Genomic DNA, 26,645 nt, shown 5'->3' on the forward strand with positions numbered 1-26,645 from the left:
GGCACCTCCCTGCCAGCCCTGCATTCTTTCTCAGCATGTGAGGTGCCTACTCCCCATTCACCTTCTGCCGTTCTTGTAAGCTTGCCGAGGTCCTCATTGGAAGCTGAGAAGATTCTGGTGCCATGCTTCTTGTACATCCTGCAGAATCATGAGCCAATTAAACATGTTTTCTTTATAAATTACTCAGTCTCAGTTATTTCCTTACGTCAATGCAAGAATGGCCCCTGTGTTGTCATTTCAACACAGGGGATGAAACACTGCTTTGCCAACATGATCCTGAAGACAAACACAATGAAAGCAGTAGCTACCAAGAGGTGGAAGTGGTCAAGAGCCAAGGTTATGGCAACGGTTTCTTGGAATGCTTAAGGCATTTTGCTTGTTGACTTTCTGGAGGATCAAAGAATGATTATTTTTGTTTATTATGAAAGTGTTTTGACAAAGTTAGGTAAAACTTTGCAGAGAAATGTCTGGGAAACTTCACCAGAGACTTCTTCCCCACCACAACGATGCTCCTCATTCCTCTCATCAAACAAAGGTGATTCTGTGAGAGTTTTGATGGGAAATCATTAGGTATCTACCTCACAGTCCTGATTTGGCTTCTGACTTCTCTTTGTTTCCTGATCTTAAATAAATCTGTAAAGGGCACTCATTGTTTTTTTTTTTTTTTTTTCCAGTTAATAAAGATTACATTGACATGGTTAAGTTTCCAGGACCCTTGGTTTTTTAGGGATAAACTACATGGTTGAGATCACCACTCAGAAGAGTGTCTTGAACTTGATGAATCTTATGTTAAGAAATAAAGTTCATATTTAAAATTTTTATCTTTTAATTCCATTTTACATGAACTTTTTGAAGTCCCCTCATACATTTGTTTTTGTGAATATAATAATCTACATAAAGTAACTTGTCTATAAATCAATGATATGAGAATTCTTCATGTAGCTTGCAAATCTCATGCCAGTAATCAGATTAAATCACAGACTATACATTTTTCAGAAGTCTTTCTAAATGTCACTTTGCCTCAGAACATCTTCAAAGAAGTGAAAAAAAGATTGTAGTTGATAGAAATCTAAGAGGATTATAATAGAGAAACAACTGTGTGTTTTCAAAAGAACCCCTTAAGGTCACATTTAGCTGCAGCTTCTGATGAAATTGAATCATAAATTTAATTAGAAAAAATATAAAATTGATATTATTTATAGTGCTGCAAAATTAAAATAATAGATTTGTATAATAGAAGAAAAAGGGTAAGTTAATGAAGTTCCTGCCAAGGAAAGTGAGAACCCAGAGGCAAAGTTTTACTTTAATTTTTTGGCATCCATTGATTTTTTTTCCCCACTTCTTGAATAGTTCCCTCTAAAACAGCAACTGTATGTAAAGAATGAAATCTCAACACTCATTATAGAAATGTTCTTGAATTATTTGTAATGTTCTTTCATCTTTTCTGCCTCTAGAGGGGAGTGTGTTTTCAACAATTCTGGCCTCAGAAGGTATTTTATTGTGGGCCACAGGCTTCACAGGGGTATTCTTGAATACAACTTTAGGACTGGCTCAACAAGGGAGAAAAGGCCCTTTGAAAATCTAGATAGGTTCTTACTTTAGAGGTTGCAGCCAGGATGCCAAGGGAGAAGAGTTGCAGAGACTGTTATGGTTAGTGGAGAAAACTTACTTCTGATAGAATTTCTAATACACTTCAAAGAATCACATGTTAGTTTCCCTATATTAATGCTGTCGTTCCTGGTAGTGAGAAATAACATATAGACAGTAATTTCATTTCGTAGAGCTGAAAAACGAACCGTTGAATACTTTATAGAAAACTTGCCACCTTATTGTAGTAGCTTTAAAAAAAAACAAAACAAAACCAAAACAACGAAACATGGTTTGTGGATCTTAAGTAAAACATTTCTAAACCTCATAAAAAGTCTATTAGTTTTGGAAATATCCTGTTTAGGGCTAACATCGTCTTTCTTTCAAATGTCTAATTTTCTTTCATTTTGCAGCATTTTCCAATAACTTTCCTTTGGTTTCATTCAACAACTGAAGCCAGAAAGGAAGCACCTAGTAAAAAGGTTACCACTCATTTGAACGTTAAAAAAATACTTATTTTTTCCCCATTTCAGTGTTTTACAAAATTGAAAGAAATAATATTTTAAAATTGAGTCAAAGAAATGAGTTATTTCTATTTTTTCCTTTTTTTTTTCTTTTGGTTCATTTTTGTGACTAAAGTGCTGTAAAAATTCTACTATAAAACGTTATTTTGGGGTTTATTATGCTGTATTAGCCTCAAAACTTAGCTATATATATAAAAAATTGATATAAAGAAGTTATTACTTAGAGTAGGAATTAACTTTGTTCCTAACATTTTTACATGATGTAACTGGTGGTCCATGGTTTGTTTTGAATCCAATCCAATTTAAAAATATTCTCAGGGGATGAAGAGGTATTTAAGTATATAATGTATACTGTTTGGGCCTTAATTCATCTAGAGAGTAAGGGGTGTCAGGCTGGGTGATTTAAGTCTTCTGGCCTGAAGATTTAGAACTGCATATTTACACAAACTTTCAGTTGGTTGCAAAAATTCTAATTTGATGAAAAGTAAACAAACCCATAACACTGAAATCCATACACTTACATTACTTGGTGGGTCCTCCTATAATCTTGTGACTCTTTTCATTTGAAAAGCTTTTTAAAAAATCTTAATTGTTGCTCCTTGGAATTCGTAAGGGGTGTTTTGAGCCTCAGCAAAAGCATAACACTGTCATTTTTAAAATTCGTTCCGCTGCATGGTTTGGGGTCTCTTCCCTTCCGCAGCTTGGTCTTGTTGGTGCTCTTAAGTGTGACAAACTGCAAGTGGAGAGCTCTTGTCCAAAAGCTGCGGAGAGGCTACGGGCACTCACCCTAACTTAGGCGCACTGCCCTGCTGTTGAACTGCGGGCGAGGTTGGGTTGCATCTGGGATGGGACAGGCGTTCACACTGGTGCCACTGAAACCCCAGACTCTCCGCATAAACCCACACCACACACAGCAGAATCATATCGCCATTGGCTGGTGTTCCCCAGACACAGGGCATACCTCGGAGTAACAGGAAACCCTGGTTCCTTGATGTCTCCTGGCAACCAGTTTTGAAATCCATTAAGAGCCTTGGAATTCATGATTTAGCTCCTGTTTTGTTGTTGTTGTTCTTTTTTTTTTTTTTTAATCTATGCTGCCATAAACGCCTGCCGTTCTGCAAATTCAGGAAAGATTTAATTGCTGTGAAGCACTAAATCTCAATTTCCAGTGTGTGTGGATTACCTGTTTGTGGAATTAAATTTTATATAGATGTCTCTTTTGCTCCTGGTTAGTGGCGCTAATTAAATAAATGGAAATTCTCGCAGGAATTAGAAGCTCCTACTTAACAGTGAAGATTTCAGGATCACAGTGCATAATCTGAAACCTAAATGACCCAGAAGCTGAAACATTACCCATAATCACATTGACGTTTCCAGAAAGAGTGATGAGAGTGCTGTTAAGGGCGGCGAGCGCTGACGCCAGAAGTTGCCATATCTCCAGAAACCCCAGTTTGCCTTTTTACCCTTCGCAAGTGAGAACCAGAGCGCGTTAAGGCCTCCGAGTGAAAAACGCAGCGTCTGGGACTGCCGCACCCGGGTTGAGTCGGGTGCAAGTTTCTGCCGACAGAGGGCGTTGGTCTGAGACTAAAAGAAATTTGTGGACACTGACGCCTAGTTAAATGAAAGACCATTTTAACACATTTTCAATGTATTTAAATGTGCGGGACTTAATTGTCAGAATTCTTCCTCCTAGTGTAGCACGTTCACATTGCAAAAGACTTGCAGAAGAAGGTCCAGTTCCGTTTTGACCTGCCCAGCCGCACGGCGGACTCCCGCGATGCTCCTCTGGTCACGGACTTCTCCAGAGCCGCTTCCCTCCGGTCTCCACTGCTGTTGTGGCTGTGGCCAGTGATAGGACTGGGTCTCCGAGGCAGGACCTTTCTTGGCGTCGCGGAACCCCGGCACAGTGCCTGGAGCGCTCCAGATGAGGAGCGGTCGGATCTTTGAGCGCTCAGGTTGGAGGGGAGCGTGTGTCGTACCCGGGGGACCTACCGGGAACGTTTTGGGAAAAGCAGTCCCTTTATTTAGGTACCTGGTTTAGCAAACAAAGCCCGAGGACGCTTTGGGGATGCTTTCCAAGCTTTGTGACACCTCCAGAAGTTGAACCGTTCGCTCGCCTTTGGGAGCAACAAGTTTCACTTTCCTGCTCTCAGTGAGCTGACGGAGGGTCCATGAGCTGGGACACTGTGACCCCGGCACCGCTGCGATTCCAGCGCGAACCTGCGTGGCCCAGCGAGAGGGGGCTGGCGCGGGGCTGAGGAAGGCGGGGTGTGGGTGACGCCCGGGCCAGCCGGGCACACCAGGTCCGCGATGGAGCCATCTGCACTGGGACCTTGGTGCTTGTTCCCTGACCTTGCGCCGAGGGACCAGGAAGGTCAGGTGCTCGCCCCGCGTCGGTGCGTCGGGAGGGAATGTGGCCGGAACCAGAAAGGTGAGAGCAAGCGGCACCTAAGGATTACTGCACGGAAACCACAATTTCTAGAACCACCCCTTTCCCCCAGTCCTGTTGTTGTTGCTTTCTTTTTTTTGCACGGTTTGTGTGTGTACGTGTGCGTGCGCGCGCGCATTTCTCTACTTTAAAGCACATTTCCTTTTTTAAAGCCAGGAGCTGGAGCTGGCAAGGGAGAGGCGGGGATCGCAGAGGCACGCGGCGTGGTGGGGGCTCCTGCCCGTGCAGACGTGGGCGATTTCAGCTTTAAGGAAAAGGCCGAGGGCCGGCGGGGAGTGGTGGTTAGAGACAGGGGCGCGATGGGTAGGGAAGGGGTGCGGGGAGGAGCCCTGATGTAAGAATGTTAATGAGAGACTCCCCCAGCCCAGCCCCACTTCTTCCCACCCCTACCCACCCCACCCGCTGGAAATACAAGCCCGGCCTCGGCGCGCCATGTGTGGTAACACGCTCAGCCTCTGCCACGCTATTTAAACGCGGGCTATGGATCCAGGAACCGGCGCGAATCAATGAGATCAAACGCGAGGGAGATGCATCGTCAATTACAAACACTTGGACAAGTCTAACTTTTTTTTTCTTTTACAAAAACGCTTTCAAAAGCAATCTTAGCAACGCCCAAATAAGAAGCCACCTCTAAGCAAAATAGTATATGTATAAAGGGAGGGCGAATATAAACAAATATATATATATGTGTATTACAGACGCACAGGTTTACACCCGGTAAACTTTTTCTTTTTTCTTTTTTTTCTTTTTTTAAGAAAAACTAGTGACATTGCAAAGAAGGACGCTTCCTCTCTATCTTTTGGCGCATTAGTGAAGGGGGTATTCTATTTCGTTAAAGCGCCCAAGGGGGCGCAGGGACCTTGGAGAGAAGAGTAGGGAGGAAAGAGGAAGGGTGGGTGGGGGGCAGAGGGCGAGTCGGCGGCGAGGGCCAGCGCTTTCTTGAGGCACGATGCCGTCTCTGCTGGTGCTCACTTTCTCCCCATGCGTCCTTCTCGGCTGGGCGTTGCTGGCAGGCGGCACTGGTGGCGGTGGCGTTGGCGGCGGCAGCGGGGGCGCGGGCATAGGCGGCGGACGCCGGGAGAGAGAGGCGCTGCCGCCACAGAAGATCGAGGTGCTGGTGTTACTGCCCCAGGATGACTCGTACTTATTTTCACTGACCCGAGTGCGGCCGGCCATCGAGTACGCTCTGCGCAGCGTGGAGGGCAACGGGACCGGGAGGCGGCTTCTGCCGCCGGGCACTCGCTTCCAGGTGGCTTACGAGGACTCGGACTGTGGGAACCGCGCGCTCTTCAGCTTGGTAGACCGCGTGGCGGCGGCGCGGGGCACCAAGCCTGACCTTATCCTGGGGCCAGTGTGCGAGTATGCAGCAGCGCCAGTGGCCCGGCTTGCATCGCACTGGGACCTGCCCATGCTGTCGGCCGGGGCGCTGGCCGCCGGCTTCCAGCACAAGGACTCTGAGTACTCTCACCTCACGCGCGTGGCGCCCGCCTACGCCAAGATGGGCGAAATGATGCTCGCCCTGTTCCGCCACCACCACTGGAGCCGCGCTGCGCTGGTCTACAGCGACGACAAGCTGGAGCGGAACTGCTTCTTCACCCTCGAGGGGGTCCACGAGGTCTTCCAGGAGGAGGGTTTGCACACGTCCATCTACAGTTTCGACGAGACCAAAGACTTGGATCTGGAAGACATCGTGCGCAATATCCAGGCCAGTGAGAGAGGTGAGCAGGGGCGCGTCCCGGACCCCGGGCCCTAACCCAACCGCTCTCCGCGGCTCTCCCTGCACACCCCTCCACTCTGCAGACCCCACACCCCCTTGCGGCGCTGAGGGCGGGTACGCGCGGGCACTCGTTCAGGTATGCGCTGTGTGGCTGCGACGACCTTTGACGACCGCCCATCGCGGTCGAGGGGTGTACATAGAGGGTCCCAGGGAGGTGAAGGGGTTGGAGGGGAGGGCGTCTGAACCCGCAGCTCCTGCGTGCCCAGGTCCAACAGGTGCTGTCAAACCACTTGCGTGCTTTTTCTTCCCGGTTTCCACTTTGCCAGCAGTGGGCTGGCGATTAGGGGGCGTACTCCCAGTGACTGGTTCCATCTACGGTCTGAAGCATCCGAGACGGAAAGAACTTGTTCCTCAGTCCTTTGCCGGCTTGCGCCCCGACTTAGTGCGAAAGCGTCCGCGGACTACTCGCAGCCAGGCGTCACCGCTTGGCTGGCCTGCTCTCGGGGTTTCCCTGACTGTTGTTTCCACAGACCCCAGGTTTCTTTTAAAGGCTTATTGAACCACTCTTCTCATTCCTTTCATTTCCCTTCCAGCCCCTTATAAACGAGCTTCTGTGGTTTCCACCAAAATTGCCCCTGTGTGTCTGAATTCTGGCTGCACTCACTTCCCCCGGCGTGTTCTGCAACGCAGTCTCGAATGCGCCAGAGCTAAGCTTTACGGGAGTACCTTTAGAAGAAACGGGCGCTGAATCTTCTTTCCACCTGTCCTCCAAGTTTTCTCCATGAGTCTTTGGGTGTTGGAATAAAAGAGCCCGAGGCTAAGGATGGTGGCTATGGCTGCGGGGAGCGGGTGGATGCGGACGTGTAATCGTCAGTGTGGCCCATTTTACTGTAGGGTAGAATCTGAGGGAAGGCGGGCTGAGATCCCAGCATAGCGGCGATCCCTCCTCCCTCCAGTCAGGGATTAGGAGCACAGCGATGAGGGAATACGGTCTCTGCTCCCCCTCGGCGCTCACGCGCCTGGAATGTGAGTGGTGCAATCCCGGCAAAGCTCCCCGAGACCCCAGTGCCACGCGGATGAGACCGAAGGGGAGCGGAGCTGAGCCAGGCGCAGGGCGCGTCCACAACTTGGCATGGCCGGACACCTGGGCGTTGGTTGTAGGGGACAGCGTAACCTGAGGCCCAGGGCCCCAGGAACAGGTGAGAGTGAACAGAGAAGCCATCAATATTGGCGCTGCAGTCACCGCCTTGCCATCTTGGCCACCTGGGACTCACCCTTTAGAGCAAAGAGGCGAGAGGTATTTGACAGTAGGAATGCCTGGCCAAGTTTTGAGCTCTCGAACTCCAGGCTGTCTGTGCCGAGTCCCTGCCAGCCAAGCAGGCGGGGCGCGGGCTTTGCCGATTATGAAAAAGGGCACGTGTGTCCAACGGCTGCGGGCTTGCCACGCCTCGGCAAAGAACCCACATCTAAGCTTCCAACTCGCAGTCGCCGGGCTACTGCAGCCTCCATGGGGGAGTCTGCGACCCGGGCTGCTATGGTTCCCGGAACCTGCTTCTTTAGTTCTTGGCTTTCGAGGGCTAGGAGCTAAAAGTCAGAGACTTCTCAAGGTGGGCTGGGGCTTGGGGTGTGTCCCCCTACGGGCGAGATCCGCGGTTTGCTGACTTGTCCGTAATGCCACTACCCTGTAGGTCCCAATGTCGGCGGCTGCCCCGGCGCACGTGGCCTGGGATACAAAACCAAGGGCGTGCGTGAGCCCAGAGGAGGACAGATCGCTGCCCGGGCCCCTCAGCCTCACAGTAGTGGCTGAGGCCTGGGACTGGGCGGACAGCAGTGCCCTGGTGGACCTGGGGACTGGTGCGCCCCGGGCTTCAGAGGACTAGGGCTGCAGTTGGCTGCTGGAAATTATTTTTTAATTCCAAAAGCCTTATAGACGTTCGGAAGTCTCTTTGCTTTTTTTTTTTTTTCTTCAAGTTTGCATTGAGTGGTGAAAGTTTTCTTAACTGACCTGTGTATTTTACAAGTGATAAGGTTAGTATTTTACAATTCTTACTCTAAAAAATATTTCCAACAGTGACCTGGTAGATATTTAGAAATAGGAAACACAACAGTTTCTCCTCTAATCGTCCTCGCCCTTCCACCCTGAAATTCCTTACACTCAAGAGAGAAAGTTGCCTAATAACAAAGTTCTCTTAGGGGACCTTTTACAAACACATTGAAGTAACACAGTTACTTTACCATAAGAAGTTAATGTTTTAAATAGGGCTTCGGTATATGGTTGCAGTGAAGTTTGTGGCTCAGTCACCGACTGGGGGATCTTGGACTGCTATGAAACCTCTGTACCTCAAGCTCCTTAGGTGAAGTGGGGGTAGTCAGAGCACCCACGTCTTTGGGAAACTGGGAGGGTTTAGAGGAGCTAACCCAGGAATGCGTGGGAGCAGTGCCAGACGAATACAAAGTGCTCAATTAATGTGCGGTTTCATTGTAGTTATTATTTTATATATGATGATAATCACCTTTACCCCCAGGGTGAGGCCATGCCATGGGAAAGAACCCTGGACTGAGATGCAGATGCTCTGGATTTGGCTGGTTTCCTTATGTGAATTTTCTTCTCTGTGAAGCAATGTGTGGGGTGAGAATCAGGCCTCTTCAAACTAATATTCTCACCCAAGTGTGAAAATGCAGCTGACAGTATTTTTGCTTTTGAAAATTCCCTATTAAGCATTATGAATTAAAGTAGAGAGAGTTCCTCCCTCTTTTGGTGAGAACACTGACATTACTTTTTTTTGGACTTAAGTTTCTCTTTAAAACCAAATCACAAATGTTTGAACAAGTAAAACACTGACCATGCCAGCATCTCAAATAATAATGCGACTAAAATGTCACATGGCGTACTATAGAAAGAAAAACGAAGGGACATCAATTATTCCTTCATTTTAAGGATTTACCATCTAAGTCAATAATTTAAAATCTTTTTTTTCCTGTCATGTCTTTTGCTAATACCACTAAAATAAACAGACCTGAACATATATTATTTTAAAAAACAATTATCTTTATTTAAAATGGATTTCCTTATACTGCCAGCTACTGCCGTGAGTATTCCACACACTTAACAATAAATTTAGTTTTAAAAAGACAGGCTTAGAAATAATTTTTTCAAGCAATAAAAGCCAGTAGTTGTTTTGTCGATGCACTTTATATGGTGCAGAACTGGAAGTATCCTAACGCAAATGTTGTTATGTGAAGAACTGTAGTTATATCCTTTTAGTTATTAGTATGTCATTAATCTGGGCCTGCATAATGACTGTATAACATTATACAGTCGGTAGAGATAGAGATAACAGTATTTAATCCACACAAGAGTCATTTATTTTTAGAATTAGTCTGGGGTAAATGACCGAGTGGTCAGTCAGCAGCATTTTTAAGGAAAGAACCCATGATAAGTGTAAAATAACTAACACAGCAGGGGAAAAAAGGAGCTTTGTAGGCTGCAGTGGGGAAATCCTAAAGGCCTTTGGAGTAGATGGAGCTTTATGAACAACAGAAATAAAGATTCAATCTCCATTTTGCAAACAATATCCATTGCTATGCAGTGTAGAAACAACCAGAGGGAAACCTTTTTTGAAAAAAATTAGATTTACTTTTTACCAAAGTTTAGTTCTACAGCTATAGAAAGTGAGAAAACTACACAAGGTTTATGAGGAAAAAAAGGTTCCTGTCTCCTACTCTCCATTTTTCACTCTCAATTCTTGTTAGCTGTTCCTGTAGGTATTGGCCTTCATAGCTCTTAATAACATGCTACTTTTTTTTCAGTTTTAGGTCTTATCTCTTGGAATCCTAGTGGAAGAAAATTCTCTTCTCGATCATTCTATTGCCTGTTAACCACACATGCAAGCTTTCTTTCCAGTCATCTTTCCAATATGGTTGTGTCAAAATTTTTCTCAGTAGGCTGAGGCAGGAGGATTGCTTGAGTCCAAGAGTATGAGGCTATGGATTGCACTATTTGAATAGCCACTGCATTCCAGCCTGGGCAATGTAGCTAGACCCCATCTCTTACACAATCTTTTTAGTTAGCCCAGTATTCAGTATAAACATTATCATTACTTTCTAAATGATAGTTAAGGTTAAGTCACATAGGCTCCTGTGTTGACATTTCCTTTTCTCCCCTAGTTATTTTCCTTGGAGTTAAAAAAGTCCATTTTTGTTTATTTGCTTAATTTCCTATGGATTTATAATTAAGTAATCTTCTAATTCTTTATTTTAAATTTCTTGAGTTTTTTAAAAAAATTATGCTACTTTAAGTTCTAGGGTACATGTGCACAATGTGAAGGTTTGATACATAGCTATACATGTGCCATGTTGGTTTGCTTCACCCATCAAGTCATCATTTGCATCAGGAATTTCTCCTAATGCTATCCCTCCCCCAGCCCCCCACCCCCCAACAAGATAAGGCCCTGGTGTGTGATGTTCCCCACCCTGTGTCCAAGTGATCTCATTGTTCAATTCCCACCTATGAGTGAGAATATGTTGTGTTTGGTTTTCTGTCCTTGTGATAGTTTGCTGAGAATGATGGTTTCCAGCTTCATCCATTTCTCTGGAAAGGACATGAACTTAGCCTTTTTTGTGGCTGCATAGTATTCCGTGGTGTATATGTGCCACATTTTCTTAATCCAGTCTATCATTGATGGACATTTGGGTTGGTTCCAAGTCTTTGCTATTGTGAATAGTGCTGAAATAAACATACGTGTGCATGTGTCTTTATCCAGCATGATTTATAATCCTTTGGGTATATACCCAGTAATGGGATTGCTGGGTCAAATGGTAATTCTAGTTCTAGATCCTTGAGGAATCACCACACTGTCTTCCACAATCATTTAATTAATTTACACTCCCACCAACAGTGTAAAAGTGTTCCTATTTCTCCACATCCTCTCCAGCATCTGTTGTTTCCTGACTTTTTAATGATTGCCATTCTAACTGGCATGAGATGGTATCTCACTGTGGTTTTGATTTGCATTTCTCTGATGACCAGTGATGATGAACATTTTTTCATGTGTCTGTTGGCTGCATAAATGTCTTCCTTTGAGAAGTGTCTGTTCATATCCTTTGCCTACTTTCTGATGGGATTGTTTGTTTTTTTCTTGTAAATTTGTTTGAGTTCTTTGTAGATTCTGGATATTAGCCCTTTGTTAGATGGGGAGATTGCAAACATTTTCTCCCATTCTGTAGGTTGTCTGTTCACTCTGATGGTAGTTTCTTTTGCTGTGCAGAAGCTCTTTAGTTTAATTAGATCCCATTTGTCTATTTTGGCTTCTGTTGCCATTGCTTTGGTGTTTTAGTCATGAAGTCCTTGCCCACGCCTGTGTCCTGAAAGGTATTGCCTAGATTTTCTTCTGGGGTTTTTTTATGGTTTTACGTCTAGCATTTAAGTCTTTAATCCATCTTTAATTAATTTTTGTGTAAGGTGTAAGGAAGGGATCTAGTTTCAACTTTCTACAGATGGCCAGCCAGTTTTCCCAGCACCATTTATTAAATAGGGAATCCTTCCCCCATTTCTTGTTTTTGTCAAGTTTGTCAAAGATCAGATGGCTGTAGATGTGTGACATTATTTCTGAGGGCTCTGTTATGTTCCATTGGTCTATATCTCTGTTTTGGTACCAGGGCCATGCTGTTTTGGTTGCTGTTGCCTTGTAGTATAGTTTGAAGTCAGCTAGTGTGATGCCTCCAGCTTTGTTCTTCTTGCTTAGGATTGTCTTGGCAATGTGGGCTCTTTTTTGGTTCCATATGAACTTCAAAGTAGTCTTTTCCAATTCTGTGAAGAAAGTCATTGGTAGCTTGATGGGGATGGCATTGAATCTATAAATTCCTTTGGGCAATATGGCCATTTTCATGATACTGATTCTTCCTATCCATGAGCATAGAATATTATTCCATTTGTTTGTGTCCTCTTTTATTTTATTTTGTTTTTGTTGAGGAGTGGTTTGTAGTTCTCCTTGAAGAGGTCCTTCACATCTCTTGTAAGTTGGATTCCTAGGCATTTTATTCTCTTTGTAGCAATTGTGAATGGGAGTTCACTCATGATTTGGCTCTCTGTTTGTCTGTTATTGGTGTACAGGGATGCTTGTGATTTTTGCACATTGATTTTGTATTGTGACACTTTGCTGAAGTTGCTTATCAGCTTAAGGAGATTTTTGGCTGAGATGATGGGGTTTTCTAAATATACAATCATGTCATCTGCAAACAGGGACAATTTGACCTCCTCATTTCCTATTTTAATACCCTTTATTTCTTTCTCCTGCCTGATTGCCCTGGCCAGAACTTCCAATACTATGTTGAATAGGAGTGGTGAGAGAGGGCATCCCTGTCTTGTGCCAGTTTTCAAAGGGAATGCTTCCAGCTTTTGCCAGTTTGGTATGATATTGGTTATGGGCTTGTCATAAATAGCTCTTATTATTTTGAGATACATTCCATCAATACCTAGTTTATTGAGAGTTTTTAGCATGAAGCATTGCTGAATTTTGTTGAAGACCTTTTCTGTATCTATTGAGATAATCATGTGGTTTTTGTTGTTGGTTCTGTTCATGTGATGAATTACGTTATTGATTTGCATATGTTGAACCAGCCTTGAATCCCAGTTATTTTGTAGATATTTTGCACAGTTGGCCACTGTGGGTTCTTCAATATCCTCCTGGGGCTTCCATCACCTCTCTGTTGAGCTAGATCCCTGTGTGTTTCTCTTTTTTGATTATGTTTTCGTTTTGGTGGAGCACATCCACCAAGTGCTTTCTGAGAAAGGATGAATAAGGCCAAAAATTTGAGATGTTTTGTGAGTGAAAATTTTCATCATACCTTTATACATAATTATAGTATTCTAGGTTAGAAATAATTTCCCTTAAAATGTGACAGTATTGCTTTACTGTCTTCTAAATTCTAACATTGTTATTAGAAATCTGGAATCAGTTTGGATTCTGAACTTATTGTTCATTGCTTTGCTTTCCTGGAAATTTTTAGAATCTTCTCCTCTTCCTTGTGTACTCAATAGGCCTCTTTTATCCAGAAACTCATATCTTTTAATTCTGGGAATAATTCTTAAATTATTTCTGTGATACTTGTATCCTTTCCATTTTCTCTATTTCTTCTTTCTAGGTTTTTTCTAAGTTGCATGCTAGACCTCTTGGAATAATCCTCTACTTTTCTTACCTTCTATTTACCACCTATCTTTTTTTTTTTTTTTGTAATTCATCTTGTTTGGATATTTCCTTGGCCACTTTTAAAGTTGCTGTTGAGTTTTTCATTTTTGGTATCACATTTTCAATGTGTAGGACACGGCATACTCTGCTTTGCTTCCATGCAGTAATATCCCTCTTTTTCTTCTAAACTTTGAATTAACTGGAAGTTGGGTAACCAGATGGAGAATATGAATATATCCCTATTATTGATAAAACCAGTTGAACATGGATTTAGATCTATTTCCAAAAGGGCCTGCTTGCTATTACTTCCTCCCAGAATTAGGCAGGAATATCTACTAAATCACAGACAGTGCCATTTAGCTGCAAATCTCCCCTGCTAACTCTTGACCATGTGACAAAAGAAGCCCATGATGTGTGCTCTCCGCAAACAGCCACAGCCCAAAGAAGAAGGAAGAAAAGACTGAGCCAGCATACTCAGTTTTAGGCTCAACAGTCAGACATTTCACTTCTTTTCCTCTTGTTGGGGGTGAGGGGAGGGAAAATGAAAGCACATTGAGAGATGAGAAATGTTAGCCCATTAGAGGTTTCTCCCAATGAAAACTTGAGGTTTTGGAAATAAGTATCCCCCCGATTCAGGGATACTACCTGGAATGTTTTTGATTCTCTGAATTGATACCTCTTTGCATTTCTCTCTGCTGTTCTTAGAGTGATTGCAAGGACATGATGCAATAGTGAGCAGTCATTTACAGAAGTCATTGTGGGAACCAGATGATGGAGGGTGGCATGGAACATTGAAAGTTCTTTGGCAAGGAGGATAAAATAGAGTAGAATGAGGAAAAGTCTATACATAAAGTTAGAGTTACACCATCGTCCCCTCTTTTAGAATTTTAACAATTTGACCCAAAATTAATATTTATGTATGTAACTAACTGAGATACAACAAAAACTGCCTTAAATAACCTCCACTTATGCAGGTCGCAGGATTAGCTGATGTTCTCTGTTCTCTATAAATCTTATCACTTGTTGGTAGATGCTGGCAGCTAGTATAGTTCTCCTGAGTGTGCCACACACTTCTCATACTTCTTCATATATTTTCTAAGAGTTGTCCCCAAGTCTGTTGATGCTGGTTGTGCTTATTATGATAAATATGTAATTTAATTAGTTATTATATAAATTGATGAAACACAAGCAGGAAAAGAAAGTTATTTTAATTAAAACTATTCTAAACCTTTTGATTGTATAAAGGCAAGTTACTAAAAATACTTGCTGTTCAATTAGGCATGAGTGAGACAACCCTAAGAGATTGGGGAGCATCATAAAAATCTAGGATCGTGTACTCTGGCTACTTTGCCAGTGTCATTAGGTGCTTGTTCCAGTTTGAACTGAAACTGGATGATAATGTGCATTATGGGTTTGGTTTATTCAAGAAAGACAATGCTCTGCCCATGAACTTGGAAATTAGGGCTTCCTTTTGAGTGTTAAATCACATGGCCAACACAAAATGGATAAGATCTAAAATAATCAAAATCTGCTTAGATAGACACAGTGCCACTCTATGTCTCTCTTGCTCAGTCTAAGTGGGTACTAACATTTACAGAAAGAATGTAGGCTGGGCTTGGTGGCTTGTGCCTATAATCTCAGCACTTTGGGAGGCCCAAGGTGGGCAGATCACTTGAGGCCAGGAGTTTGAGACCAGCCTGGCCAACATGATGGAACTCTATCTACACAAAAAGTACAAAAATTAGCCAGGTGTGGTAACATGCACCTGTAGTCCCAGCTACTTGGGAGGTGCTGAGGTGGGATGATCACGTGAGTCCAGGAGATGGAGGTTACAGTGAGCTAAGATTGAGTCACTGCACTCCAGTCTAGGTGACAGAATGAGAGTCTGTCTCCAAACAAACAAACAAAATAATAACAACAAAAAACAAAACAAAGAATGTGTCCATCAGAAGGACTTGGTGGTGGTGGGGTGTCTGTTAGTTTGTTTTCTGTTGCTATGACAAAATACCACAGACTGAGTGATTTATAAAGAAAGAAGTTTATTTAGCGTATGGTTCTAGAGGCTAGGAAGTCCAAGAGCATGGTGCCAGCATCTTGTGAGGACCTTCTTGCTGTGTCATAACACTATGGAGGGCATCACATGGTAAAAGAGCAAATGTGTGCCAGCTCAGGTCTGTCTTCCTCTTCTTCTAAACTACCAGTCCCATCTTAGGGGACCCACCCTGATGACCTTATCTAATCATAGGTATCTACCAAAGGCCCCATCTCCAAATACCACCAACAAATGATTTTGAGCATTAAGTTTCCAACACATGAAATCTGGGGGACACAACCAAACCATAGCAGGAAGAGAGAGAAGGAGATGGGCCAGGAATGTAAAAATAGAAAAAAAGTGCCACAGAGGCCAATGTTTAGGGAAACTTCAGGCAAAGTTTAGGAAAGCTGGTCCTCTGGTCCTTGGACTCTGCCTGTTTGGTCCTGGACCAGATATATCTCTTAGATGGATGCCTAGGGTCATCAAGGCCTGGTGACTTTGACACCTAAATCCTCTACTGGCCTCCCTGATTCTGATTTCATCCTTACTTGCATCTTACTGCTTACAATTTGTCTCTTCAGTTAGCATGCCCAGCTACAGGGCATGTTGACACAAATATATTCATAACCATCCTGGACCTCATTGAATTTAAATAGTGTGCGTTTCAGATTACCTACACATATCTGAGTTAGGTTATTGGAAACTTGCCCCTAAGGAATGATTCTACTCTCTGTATGTTGACAGAATCAGGTTCTGCATCTTGGAATTGAGAGCCAGATCCTGGACTATGATCACTTGCTCGAAAAATGATGAGGGCTGCTTGGTGGCCAGTCAGCCAGAACTTCCCGGAACCTCCTGGAGACATCTACTCTTGGAATCCACATTCTTCAAACTTGTCCAGCCTCAGTCCCTTGTTGAATGTGTTATGGGACACCTTGACTCTTTGTTCATTTAAGAGGCTAGAATCAAATCAGAGGTAAAACAAGGGTCTAAGTCATAACAAATAATTAGGATTTTTTTTGAAAACTTTCTTACTGAGGCATCTTGGAATTGATTATCCCAAATATATACCTATACTTTCAGGCAGAAACAATACCTACTCCCATTGTTATAGATCTTTAAGAATTTTGTATTGTTTTAGAAACTTTTTCTCTAGAGCTTTTATGCTGTACACCGAGCCCTTCTGGGGTATGAAATGTCAGAGTCATGATCTAACACTGAATTAACGTGTGTAGTAAACTAAATATCAACAAGAGCCCAACCTCCATGCAGGTTGCCAAGGCCGCTTTGGCATAGCCTGAAGTTTGTTTTATGTCTTTCAGCACCCATGCTTTTACAAAGAACATATACATCTTGGAGGGCTGGCATGCATCGTGATAATGCAGTTTATAGCACCCAGGTCTCTCCAGGTCCCTCTGCACAGTATGTGTGCAGCAAAACACAGTGGATCTGGTCATGGAGACCTGGGTCTATCAACAGGGATCAAATTGACTGGGTAATGGTCAAGCCCTACTTCACTCTAGCCTGTGTAGCCCTTATATGGTAGGCAACAATATCCAATTCAAGAGGCTTTCGAGTTGTGTGAAGCCTCTTGAATCCAACAGTGTGGATATAAACTGAGAGAACAGGGGAGAGACACCTGGAATCTTACAAATGATTTCTTATGTATGTTGAGACAACCTGAAAATAATGTTTTAAAATTCAAACAGCAGAAAGCTTGTAGCACTCCCTGAATCCTCTGATTTGCCAAGTGAATGTTCTCTCTAAAATCATTAAGTTTGCTTTTTCAGGACAGTGCATTTACTATGCTATTAAGTATAAAAAGCAGTTGACAATTTTCACTATCTTATATTGGGCAAATCTGGTGATTTATTTGATGCAGTTTTTTTTTTTTTTTAAAAAGAACTTTTTTTTTTTTTTAAAGAAAAGGTCCAGAATCCAATCCAGCATCACACATTGCAGTCAGTTGCCTATTCCTTTAAGCCTCTTTCAGTCTAGAATGTTTCTTTAGCTTGTCTTTGTTGTTCATGAAATTGACCATTTTAAAGAACATAGGCCGATTTTCTACAGACCATCCCCCAAGTTGGGTTTGTGACTGCCTCCTTCTCATTAGATGTAGACTGCCCATCTAGACATTTTGGTCCTTAGAGTGTTATTCCAGGTGTCCCATGAGTCTGTGTTCCCATGGTTGGTGATGTTGGCTTCCATCTCTTGGTTATGGAGGTGTCTGCTAGGTTCCTCCATGGTCCATTTGTAGTTAATAAGTGATTGTGAGGAGATACTTCAGGACCATACAAGTATCCCATTCCTTGTCAGATGTCCCTCACTGGTGTCAGCATGCTCCAAGTGCTCTGCAAAGGGGTGCCTCATGTGTGTTGTTTGTTCCTCCCCTAGTGGTGATCATGTGTGCGAGCAGTGACACCATCCGGAGCATCATGCTGGCGGCGCACAGGCATGGCATGACCAGTGGAGACTACGCCTTCTTCAACATTGAACTCTTCAACAGCTCTTCCTATGGTAACTCTGCTTCCACTTTCCCCTCCTCTGCTAAGATTCCAAGAGAGGTTATCAGATGCCGATGAATGGTGGGTTGGATAAATAATATATGGTACATAAACACCATGGAATACTATGCAGCCATATAAAAGAATGGAATCATGTCCTTTGCAGCAACATTAATGGAGCTAGAGGCCATGATCCAAACATGATCAGAATAATTTCAATGAGATTTGGGCAGAATTTTTAATAGAATGGAATAGACTAGAACATAACACTACTGAACAGGTAAAGGTGTGTCACACTTAGCATGTGTATTGTTTTAGAAAGCTTTTACTTTAGTAATATTATTGCACATTTGTGTGTATATGTGCATGTTACACCTATGTTTACAATGGGTCACAGTGTGAAATAAAATAACTGTTATTGCAAATTGAGGTAAAAATCATTTGAAAGCCACTGTTCCCAGTCCCTTTTCTTTCAGATTACTGCACCTTAAACCTCTCCTATACAGAAGTTATGAGTCACTAATGTATAGAGTTGAAAGCATTTAATTCCCTATAATGAATCTGGGGAAGTTTGCAGAGTTCCTGTTATGGAGGGTGATTAAGGAGATCATAAAGATAATAGGTACAAGACATTTCTCCCCCAAATGTGGTTAGGGCTCTCTCTGAAGCAGACAGCACAGGGCTACAGAACATTTTCTCAAACGCTGCATGCTGGCTGCTCAGAGTGGAGCAGTTGTAAGGGAAGTGTAAGTGTGTATATCACAAATGGCATGTTTATACTGAGCTTCACTTCCCAGTTCTTGCTGATGAGATATAGTTGGACAGGATCTAAACCTTAAAACATAAGCCCCGGTTTCCTGCTCTGATATCCTGGCTTACTGGAGCAGTACATCATTGTACATATACAGATAATAAAACACATTTATCATGAAGATAAAGAAAAGTTGATGAAACAAAAGTAGCCACTGCTTCCTGTAGCGGATAAAATTGGAGATTTGAGGCTTGGAAGATAAACACCCTATTTTGCCCTCCTTGCTGCCATGATGGTCTTTTCCCCTCTGTTTCACACAAACAGAGTGGTGGTTTCACTTCTTTTTTTTTGTTTGTTTGTTTTGTTTTTTTTTTTTTTGAAACGGAGCCTCGCTCTGTCGCCCAGGCTGGAGTGCAGTGGCAGGATCTCAGCTCACTGCAAGCTCCGCCTCCCGGGTTCACGCCATTCTCCTGCCTCAGCCTCCCGAGTAGCTGGGACTACAGGCGCCCGCCACCTCGCCCGGCTAATTTTTTGTATTTTTTAGTAGAGACAGGGTTTCATCATGTTAGCCAGGATGGTCTCGATCTCCTGACCTCGTGATCCGCCCGTCTCGGCTTCCCAAAGTGCTGGGATTACAGGCTTGAGCCACCGCGCCCGGCCGGTTTCACTTCTTGACTCAAGATCAGAATGTAGTTTTACCATAGGCTGCAGGGTTGAGTTCATTGAAATAATGAACTGGTGAAAATGAAAAACATGTATGTTGAGTTTTGCAAGTTGGCAGCTACAAATACAGAATTTAGAGGAAGTGCATGTGAATTTAGAGACATTAGGCCTGGCAAGTACCTAATACAAGTGTTAGATACTAGAATTCCTCTTATCCACAGATAAAGCCTTTATTACTTTTCTCTGTTAATTACAATACATGAGTATTGTAGACAATTTAGAAAACACAGAAAAGCACGGGAAAGAAAACAAGTTATCATAATTCTGCCACGCAGACAAAAGTACATTGATAATTTTTAGAAGTATGTACATCCTGCCTATTTTTATAAATATATGTCTTACAAAAATATTCTTCAATATATTGATCATACTATTTAAGGTATGGCTCTATGTTCTTTCATAATGTTGATAATCATCTTTTATAAGTCTTATTTTTCAATATTGATGTTGTTCCCAGCTTTTTGCTATTAAGAACAATGCTGTGTTGAGTATACACACACACATATATACATATATACTCTCTCACATATTTGTACACATATATATTATCTGTAAAATAAATTTCTAGAAGTAGAATTGCTGGCTCAAAAGTTATGTGCTTTTAATGTTTTTTTTTTTTTTTTTTTGAGACAGGGTCTCACCCTGTTGCCCAGGCTGGAGTATAGTGGCGTGATCTTGGTTCACTGTAGCCTCAACATCCTGGGCTCAAGTGATCCTTCTACCTCAGTCTCCTGAGTAGCTGGGACTATGGGACTACAGGCATGTGCCACCAAGCCTGGTTAATTTCTTTTATTTTCTTTAGAGACAGGGTTTCATCATGTGGCCCAGGCTAGGCTTGAACTCCTGGGCTCAAGTGATCTGCCTGCCTCAGCCTCCCAAAGTCTAAAGGGACTACAAGCATGAGCCACCATGCTGCCTGCCATTTATGTTTTGATTGATATTGTCCATTTTTACTTTTGCAGCAAAGTGTGTGATTATCTGTTTTCCTGTAACCTTGTCAACCCTGTATAATTTAACTTTTACCTTATTTTATTTAATTGAATTTCTTTCTATGTTTATAAGCAAAGTTTTGCAGTTTTCTCATTTATATTGTGCATTTTTCTTGTTGTGTTTGTTATTAGGTATTTTATGTTTTTTGGTTGTTATTATGATCATGATCTATTCCCATTGTATTTTGGAATGATATTTATGTAGAGAAGCAATGTGTTCTTGTTTATTTATTTTGCAAGAATTCTACTTGTTAAAATCCTCTGCTCTAATAATTTTTGTATCATTTCAAATAACAATGACAGTTTTTTTCTCCATTTTGATAGTTGAACATCCTATTTCTTATTCTTTTCTTATTGCATTGGCAAGAACTTCCAGAATAATATCATATAATGGGGGTTATACTTTAAATTTTGACTTCTGTCATGAAGTAGATGGTAAAGTACCCTTTTATTCCTAGTTTATCAAGTCTGATTTTTAAAATCAGAAATGAATATTGAATAATATCAAATGTATTTGACCTGTTCTCCTAATAAATTTAAAAATATTGGGCCACCATGGCATTCTTGGAATCAAGTGTATTTTGTCATGATGATTTTTTAAAAGATATATTGTTAAGTTTAAGTTTTTAGTGTTTTATTTAGGGTTTTGGATCTATATTCATGAGTGAGATTCAAGAGCAGTTTTTGGCTGGACTGCAGTGGCTCATGCCTTTAATGGATTTTGGGAGGCCGAGGCAGATGGATTACCTGAGGTCAGGAGTTCAAGACCGCCTGGCCAACATGGTGAAACCCCATCTCTACTAAAAATACAAAAATTAGCTGGGCGTGGTGGCGTGCGACTATAATCCCAGCTACTTGGGAGGCTGAGGCACGAGAATCGCTTGAACCTGGGAGGTGGAGGCTGTAGTGAGCTGAGATCTTGCCACTGCACTCCAGCCTGGGCAACAAGAGCGAAACTCGATCTCAGAAAAAAAAAAGTCTTGAGTTTGGGATGACATTGCCAGATTTTAATATCAGGTTCTTATTAGCTTTATAGAATTAATTGAGATACTTTCCATTGTTTTCCATGCTCTATAACAATTTTGATATCATAGGAATATTCCTTGAAATAAGAAAAAAGTTCAACTCTGTATTTGCACCTAACTTCTTTCTGGAAGTAATTTTGGACAACTTAAAAAAACTCTTCTATAGTGAAATAATTTCAGACATAAAAAACTTACAAAAAATGTAAGTTGAGAATCACTTATGTGAAATTCTTGGTATTAAAGTGTTTCAGATTCCAAGTTTTTATTTGGATTTTGGAATATTTGTGTGATATATATATACATATGTATGTGTGTGTGTGTGTGTGTGTGTGTGTGTGTGTATGTAAAATGAGACATCTTGGAGATGGGACCCAAGTCTAAACATGAAATTCATTTATGTTCCATATACCTTATACACATAGCCTAAAGATAATTTTATTTTTTCCCCTAAGGATGCTGAATAATCTGTATATCATGTGCCTGTGTTTTGACCCATCACATGAAGTCAAGTGTGGAATTTTCCACTTGTGGTGTTATGTTGTTATGTTATGTTGGTGCTCAAAAAGTTTTGAATTTTGAAACATTTTGGATTTCCCATTTTTGGAGTAGGATGCTTAATCTGTATAGAGACTTCATGTACAGTTATGTGTTGCTTAATGATGAAGATACATTCTGAGAAATGAGTGGTTAGACGGGTTCATCATTGTATTAACACCATAGAAGGTTTTCGTACAAACCTAAATGGCATATAGCTTACTACACACCTATGCTATATGGTATAGCTTGTTGCTCCTAGGCAATAAACATTTACAGCAAGTTACCATACTGAATACTGTAGACAATTATAGCACAATAGGATTTGGGTATCTAAACATAGATTCTATCTAAGTATAGAAAAGGTATAGTAAAAATACAGTTTTATAATATTATGGGACTGCTGTCATATATGTGGTTTGTCATTGACTGAAATGTTATTTGGGGCTTGACTGTACATGTTTTACCAAGCTTCCTCTAATGTTACCAAATAACCATAGTACGATTATCAAAACAGGGAAATTAATGTTGGCACAATATTATTAACTAAACTACAGGCCTATATGAAGTTTACCACCACTTCTACTAATGTTCTTTTTCTGTTCCAGGATCCAATCCAGGATCTTACACTGCCATTTAGTTGTTGTGTCTCCTTTATCTCCTCCAGTATGTGATAGTTCCTCAGTCTTTCCTTCTTTCATGACTTTGACACTTAAAAAAAAAGCTTTCACTATGACCAAGTGGGGTTTATCCCAGGGATGCAAAGTTGGTTGTATATTTGAAAAGCAACCAATTTAATCCATCAAATTAAGGAAGTTAAAGAAAAAAAAATCACATGATCATATCAATAGATACAGAACAAGCTTTTAACAAAATTCAACACCCATTCATGATCTTAAAAATAAAAAATAAGGCCGGGCGCGGTGGCTCAAGCCTGTAATCCCAGCACTTTGGGAGGCCGAGACGGGCGGATCACGAGGTCAGGAGTTCGAGACCATCCTGGCTAACATGGTGAAACCCCGTCTCTACTAAAAATACAAAAAACTAGCCGGGCGAGATGGTGGGCGCCTGTAGTCCCAGCTACTCAGGAGGCTGAGGCAGGAGAATGGCGTGAACCCGGGAGGCGGAGCTTGCAGTGAGCTGAGATCCTGCCACTGCACTCCAGCCTGGGCGACAGAGGGAGACTCCGTCTCAAAAAAAAAAAAAAATAATAATAATAATAATAAAACAAGAAATATAGGGGAACCTGCTTAGGTTGACAAAGAATACTACAAAAACCTCACAGCTGATATCACAATTAATGGCGAAAGACTGAATGCTTTTCCCATAATATGAGAAACTAAGCAAGGATGTTCACCTTCATTACTCATTCAATTTGCCACTAGGGGTTCTAGCCAGATAAACAGGGCAAGAAAGGAAAATAAAAAGCATACAGGTTGGAAAAGAAGAAAAAAGTCTGCTGTTTTGTGCAGATGTCATGGCTGTCTATGTAGAGAATCCCAAATAATCTACAAAAATTCCTTAAAGCTATTTAATGAGTTTAACAAGGTCCCAAGATACAGGTTCAACATACAAAAATCACTTGTGTTTCTATATTCAAGCAATCAACATGTAGATGTCAAAATCAACAATATAGTATCATTTAGTCAAAAAAGAAACATTTAAAAAATGTAAATTAAAAAATATCTAGTTTTTTTTTGCTGAAAACTATAAAACACTGATGAAACCACTAATGAAAGAAATAAAAAAAAAGATCTGTATTAATGAGAGACATACCTTGTTCTTGCAATGAAAGAAATAAAAAAAAGATCTGTATTAATGAGAGACATACCTTGTTCTTGCATTGGAAGACTCAACATGGTGAAGAGTACAATTTTTTCTTACATTGAGGTTGAGTAAATTTCTTATAAAAATTTCAACAAGTTTTTTTTAGATGTAAGGAAGATTATTCTAACTTTGACACTTTTCATGAATCCATTATTTTGTAGAATGTCTTTCAATTTGGATTTATCTGGTATTTTTCCACAATGAGATTGAGTTTGTGCATTTTGGTGAGAATACTGCAGGTGTGATGTTGTGCCCCTCTCATTGCATAACACCAGTGCATAAGAAGCCATACTATATGACTTATGGCTGGTGATGTTTGGACAACTTCTTAACACTTCCTTTCCTATGAGTTTAATTTTTCTGCTTCTTGAAAATTCTACTACACAGTTATACAGAATGCTCTTACACAACTTACAAAGTATACTTGGGGTTTCTGATTAGATCCTTTATATTTTACATTTACACCATATTTGCTCTGACTTTGTGCTTTGGTGTTGTTCTGCCTGAGAGGCTCTGCCATGTACTAGCTGTTAACTCTAAAAGCTAAGGGTTAAGAGATGGTTAAGAGCTTAATCTTTAACCCTGGCAAAGTAACATAACTCTGCCCTCCTGTGCAAGCCTTAGTTTCTTCTAATGAGAATAATAATACTTATCTTATGGCATCAGATTGAGTAATAAATGAGGTGATGTATATAAAATGCCTTGCAAATTTCTTGGAATAACTATTTAATAAATGTTAGCTATATTTTATCAGTCCTAGTTTACTTTGACCATTACACCTAATAGTTAAAAAAATATGTTAAGTTTATACATTTTTTTCTTTGGTGATAGTTTTATAGATAGATTTAAGGCCATACATTCTGTTATCAGGTTAGCCAATGTTAATATAATACATCCCAAGAACCTGGGTGCATTAGGAATTGCGTCTTCATGCACCTAACCAAGAAGTCCAGTTGTAGTGATTTTAAACAAATGTAGAGATTTATTCTCTTACCTGAAACACATCCAGAGGTGGGAAGTTGAAGGCAGGGATGATGACTTCCTAATGTCATCAGGAGTCCAAGGTGGCTCTGTTTTCCTGCTACTCTCAATCTTAGTGCATAAAATCCATTCTCAAGATCAAATATAGTGGCTAGAGCTCCAGGGATCATGTGTTAATTCTAGGCAAGACAAAGAGAAAAGACAACAGGTAAAAAGAGACCCTCCTGGATGACGTGGTTCTCTGTGAAAGGCTTTCCTGGAAGCCCCACTTGTTAACTTCTGCTTACATTACACTGACTAGCTCTAGTAATAAGGGATATCAGGGAATGTGTGCTTTTAATTGGACTCACTGCTATCCTACATCAATTTAGGAATCTGTTACTAAGGAAGAAGACAGCGTGGATGTAGGAAGGCAACTGTCCATCTTCCACAGACTCTGAAGCACCTTTTTCCTTGGGGTAGAAGCAGTCAACAGAATCACATGGTGAGCAGAGTGACCTAGACCGAGCTTCTGCTATACATCAGTAGTAAAGGGCCTTATTTGAAACTTTGTACCCCAATAATCAGATATATATGTTCATGAAAAGTTCTTCAACATCTACCTCTCCCTGGGCCTCTTCATACCAAACCCTATACTTTTTCTAGGAAAAGGCCTCTATTTTATTTTATTTTATTATTTATTACTATTTTATTTTATTTGTTTTCTGAGACAGTCTCACTGTTGTCACCCAGGCTGGATTGCAATGGCATGATCTCAGCTCACTGCAACCTCTGCCTCCTGTGTTCAAGCCATTCTCCTGCCTCAGCCTCCCGAGTAGCTGGGATTATAGGCACGTGCCACTAAGCCCGGCTAATTTTTGTATTTTTAGTAGAGACAGGATTTCACCATGTTGGCTAGGCTGGTCTCAAACTCCTGACCTCAGATGATCCGCCTGCCTCAGCATCCCAAAGTGCTGGGATTACAGATGTGAGCCACCGTGCCCGCCAAGGCATCTAATTTTAGTCACTACTTATTTGATATTGGATTGAAAAAAACATATTGATAGTGTATCTATTTTTACTAATTACTAGATTGTTTGGTCTTGGTGAGCACTCAAAAAAAGATTCTCAGATTTGCCCAAATTATGTGATTACAGGAGTTCAGTGGGTAATATATTATGGGATAATTCCAGTGATTGAAAATAAGACATAGGTTTTAAACATAGGTTTAAAAAAGTCTAGAAAGAAGGTAATATATATTGCCCCATAGAGCTTTTAAAGGCACCGATTGACATTTTTGTCCATTGGCATTACCTACTTAGAAGGTAGGTTAGGTGGTAATTTATCTGGGCGATCCTGTCCAGAACTGTTATTATTGTAGAGCTTCCCTATCTTCCTGAGAACTCAGCACTAATTAAGATGGGAACAGAAGTATAGTAGAGATTGGTGATGCACACAAATTAAATTATTCGACTGGCTAAAAATGGAAAAATAACAGAAAAACCAGGGAGAGATTAGAATTATGTTTTGCCATAAAAGTGATACATGTACATTAAAGTCAATTTGGAACATAGAAAAAAAGAAAAAGAATTCTCACATAATTCATCAATCACAACAGGGGCTAAACAGCATTTTGGCACTTCCCCTTCTGATATTTTTTCCTCTGCTACATTTATTTTTAACGTTTTTGTCAACCACTGCATATACAACTTTAAATCTTAGAACACCCAAACTCTGATGAAATGAGTGTACGTTGGGTGGGGTGTTGGTATTTGGAGTCTGGCTTGCATTTGGATCTTGCTCCTATCATTTATTAGCTAAATGACTTTGGGC

General features: G+C 41.3%; 1 protein-coding gene across 5 annotated transcripts in view; it reads left to right on the forward strand.

Moving 5' to 3' along the window:
• Positions 1–3,672: 3,672 nt before the first annotated feature.
• Positions 3,673–26,645, forward strand: part of NPR3 (natriuretic peptide receptor 3) — an 84,084-nt gene continuing 61,111 nt past the window's right edge. For 2 of the 5 annotated variants that reach the window (XM_033179296.1, XM_033179297.1), the window contains exons 1-2: positions 4,073–4,542; positions 17,894–18,016. In XM_033179296.1, coding sequence (XP_033035187.1) covers positions 4,422–4,542; positions 17,894–18,016 — 244 coding nt within the window. In that variant the 5' untranslated portion in view covers positions 4,073–4,421. The other 3 variants (XM_033179293.1, XM_033179294.1, XM_033179298.1) reach the window with 2 other exon arrangements.

This window comes from Trachypithecus francoisi, unplaced genomic scaffold (assembly GCF_009764315.1).
Source record: "Trachypithecus francoisi isolate TF-2019V2 unplaced genomic scaffold, Tfra_2.0 Lachesis_group2, whole genome shotgun sequence".
NCBI lineage: Eukaryota > Metazoa > Chordata > Mammalia > Primates > Cercopithecidae > Trachypithecus > Trachypithecus francoisi.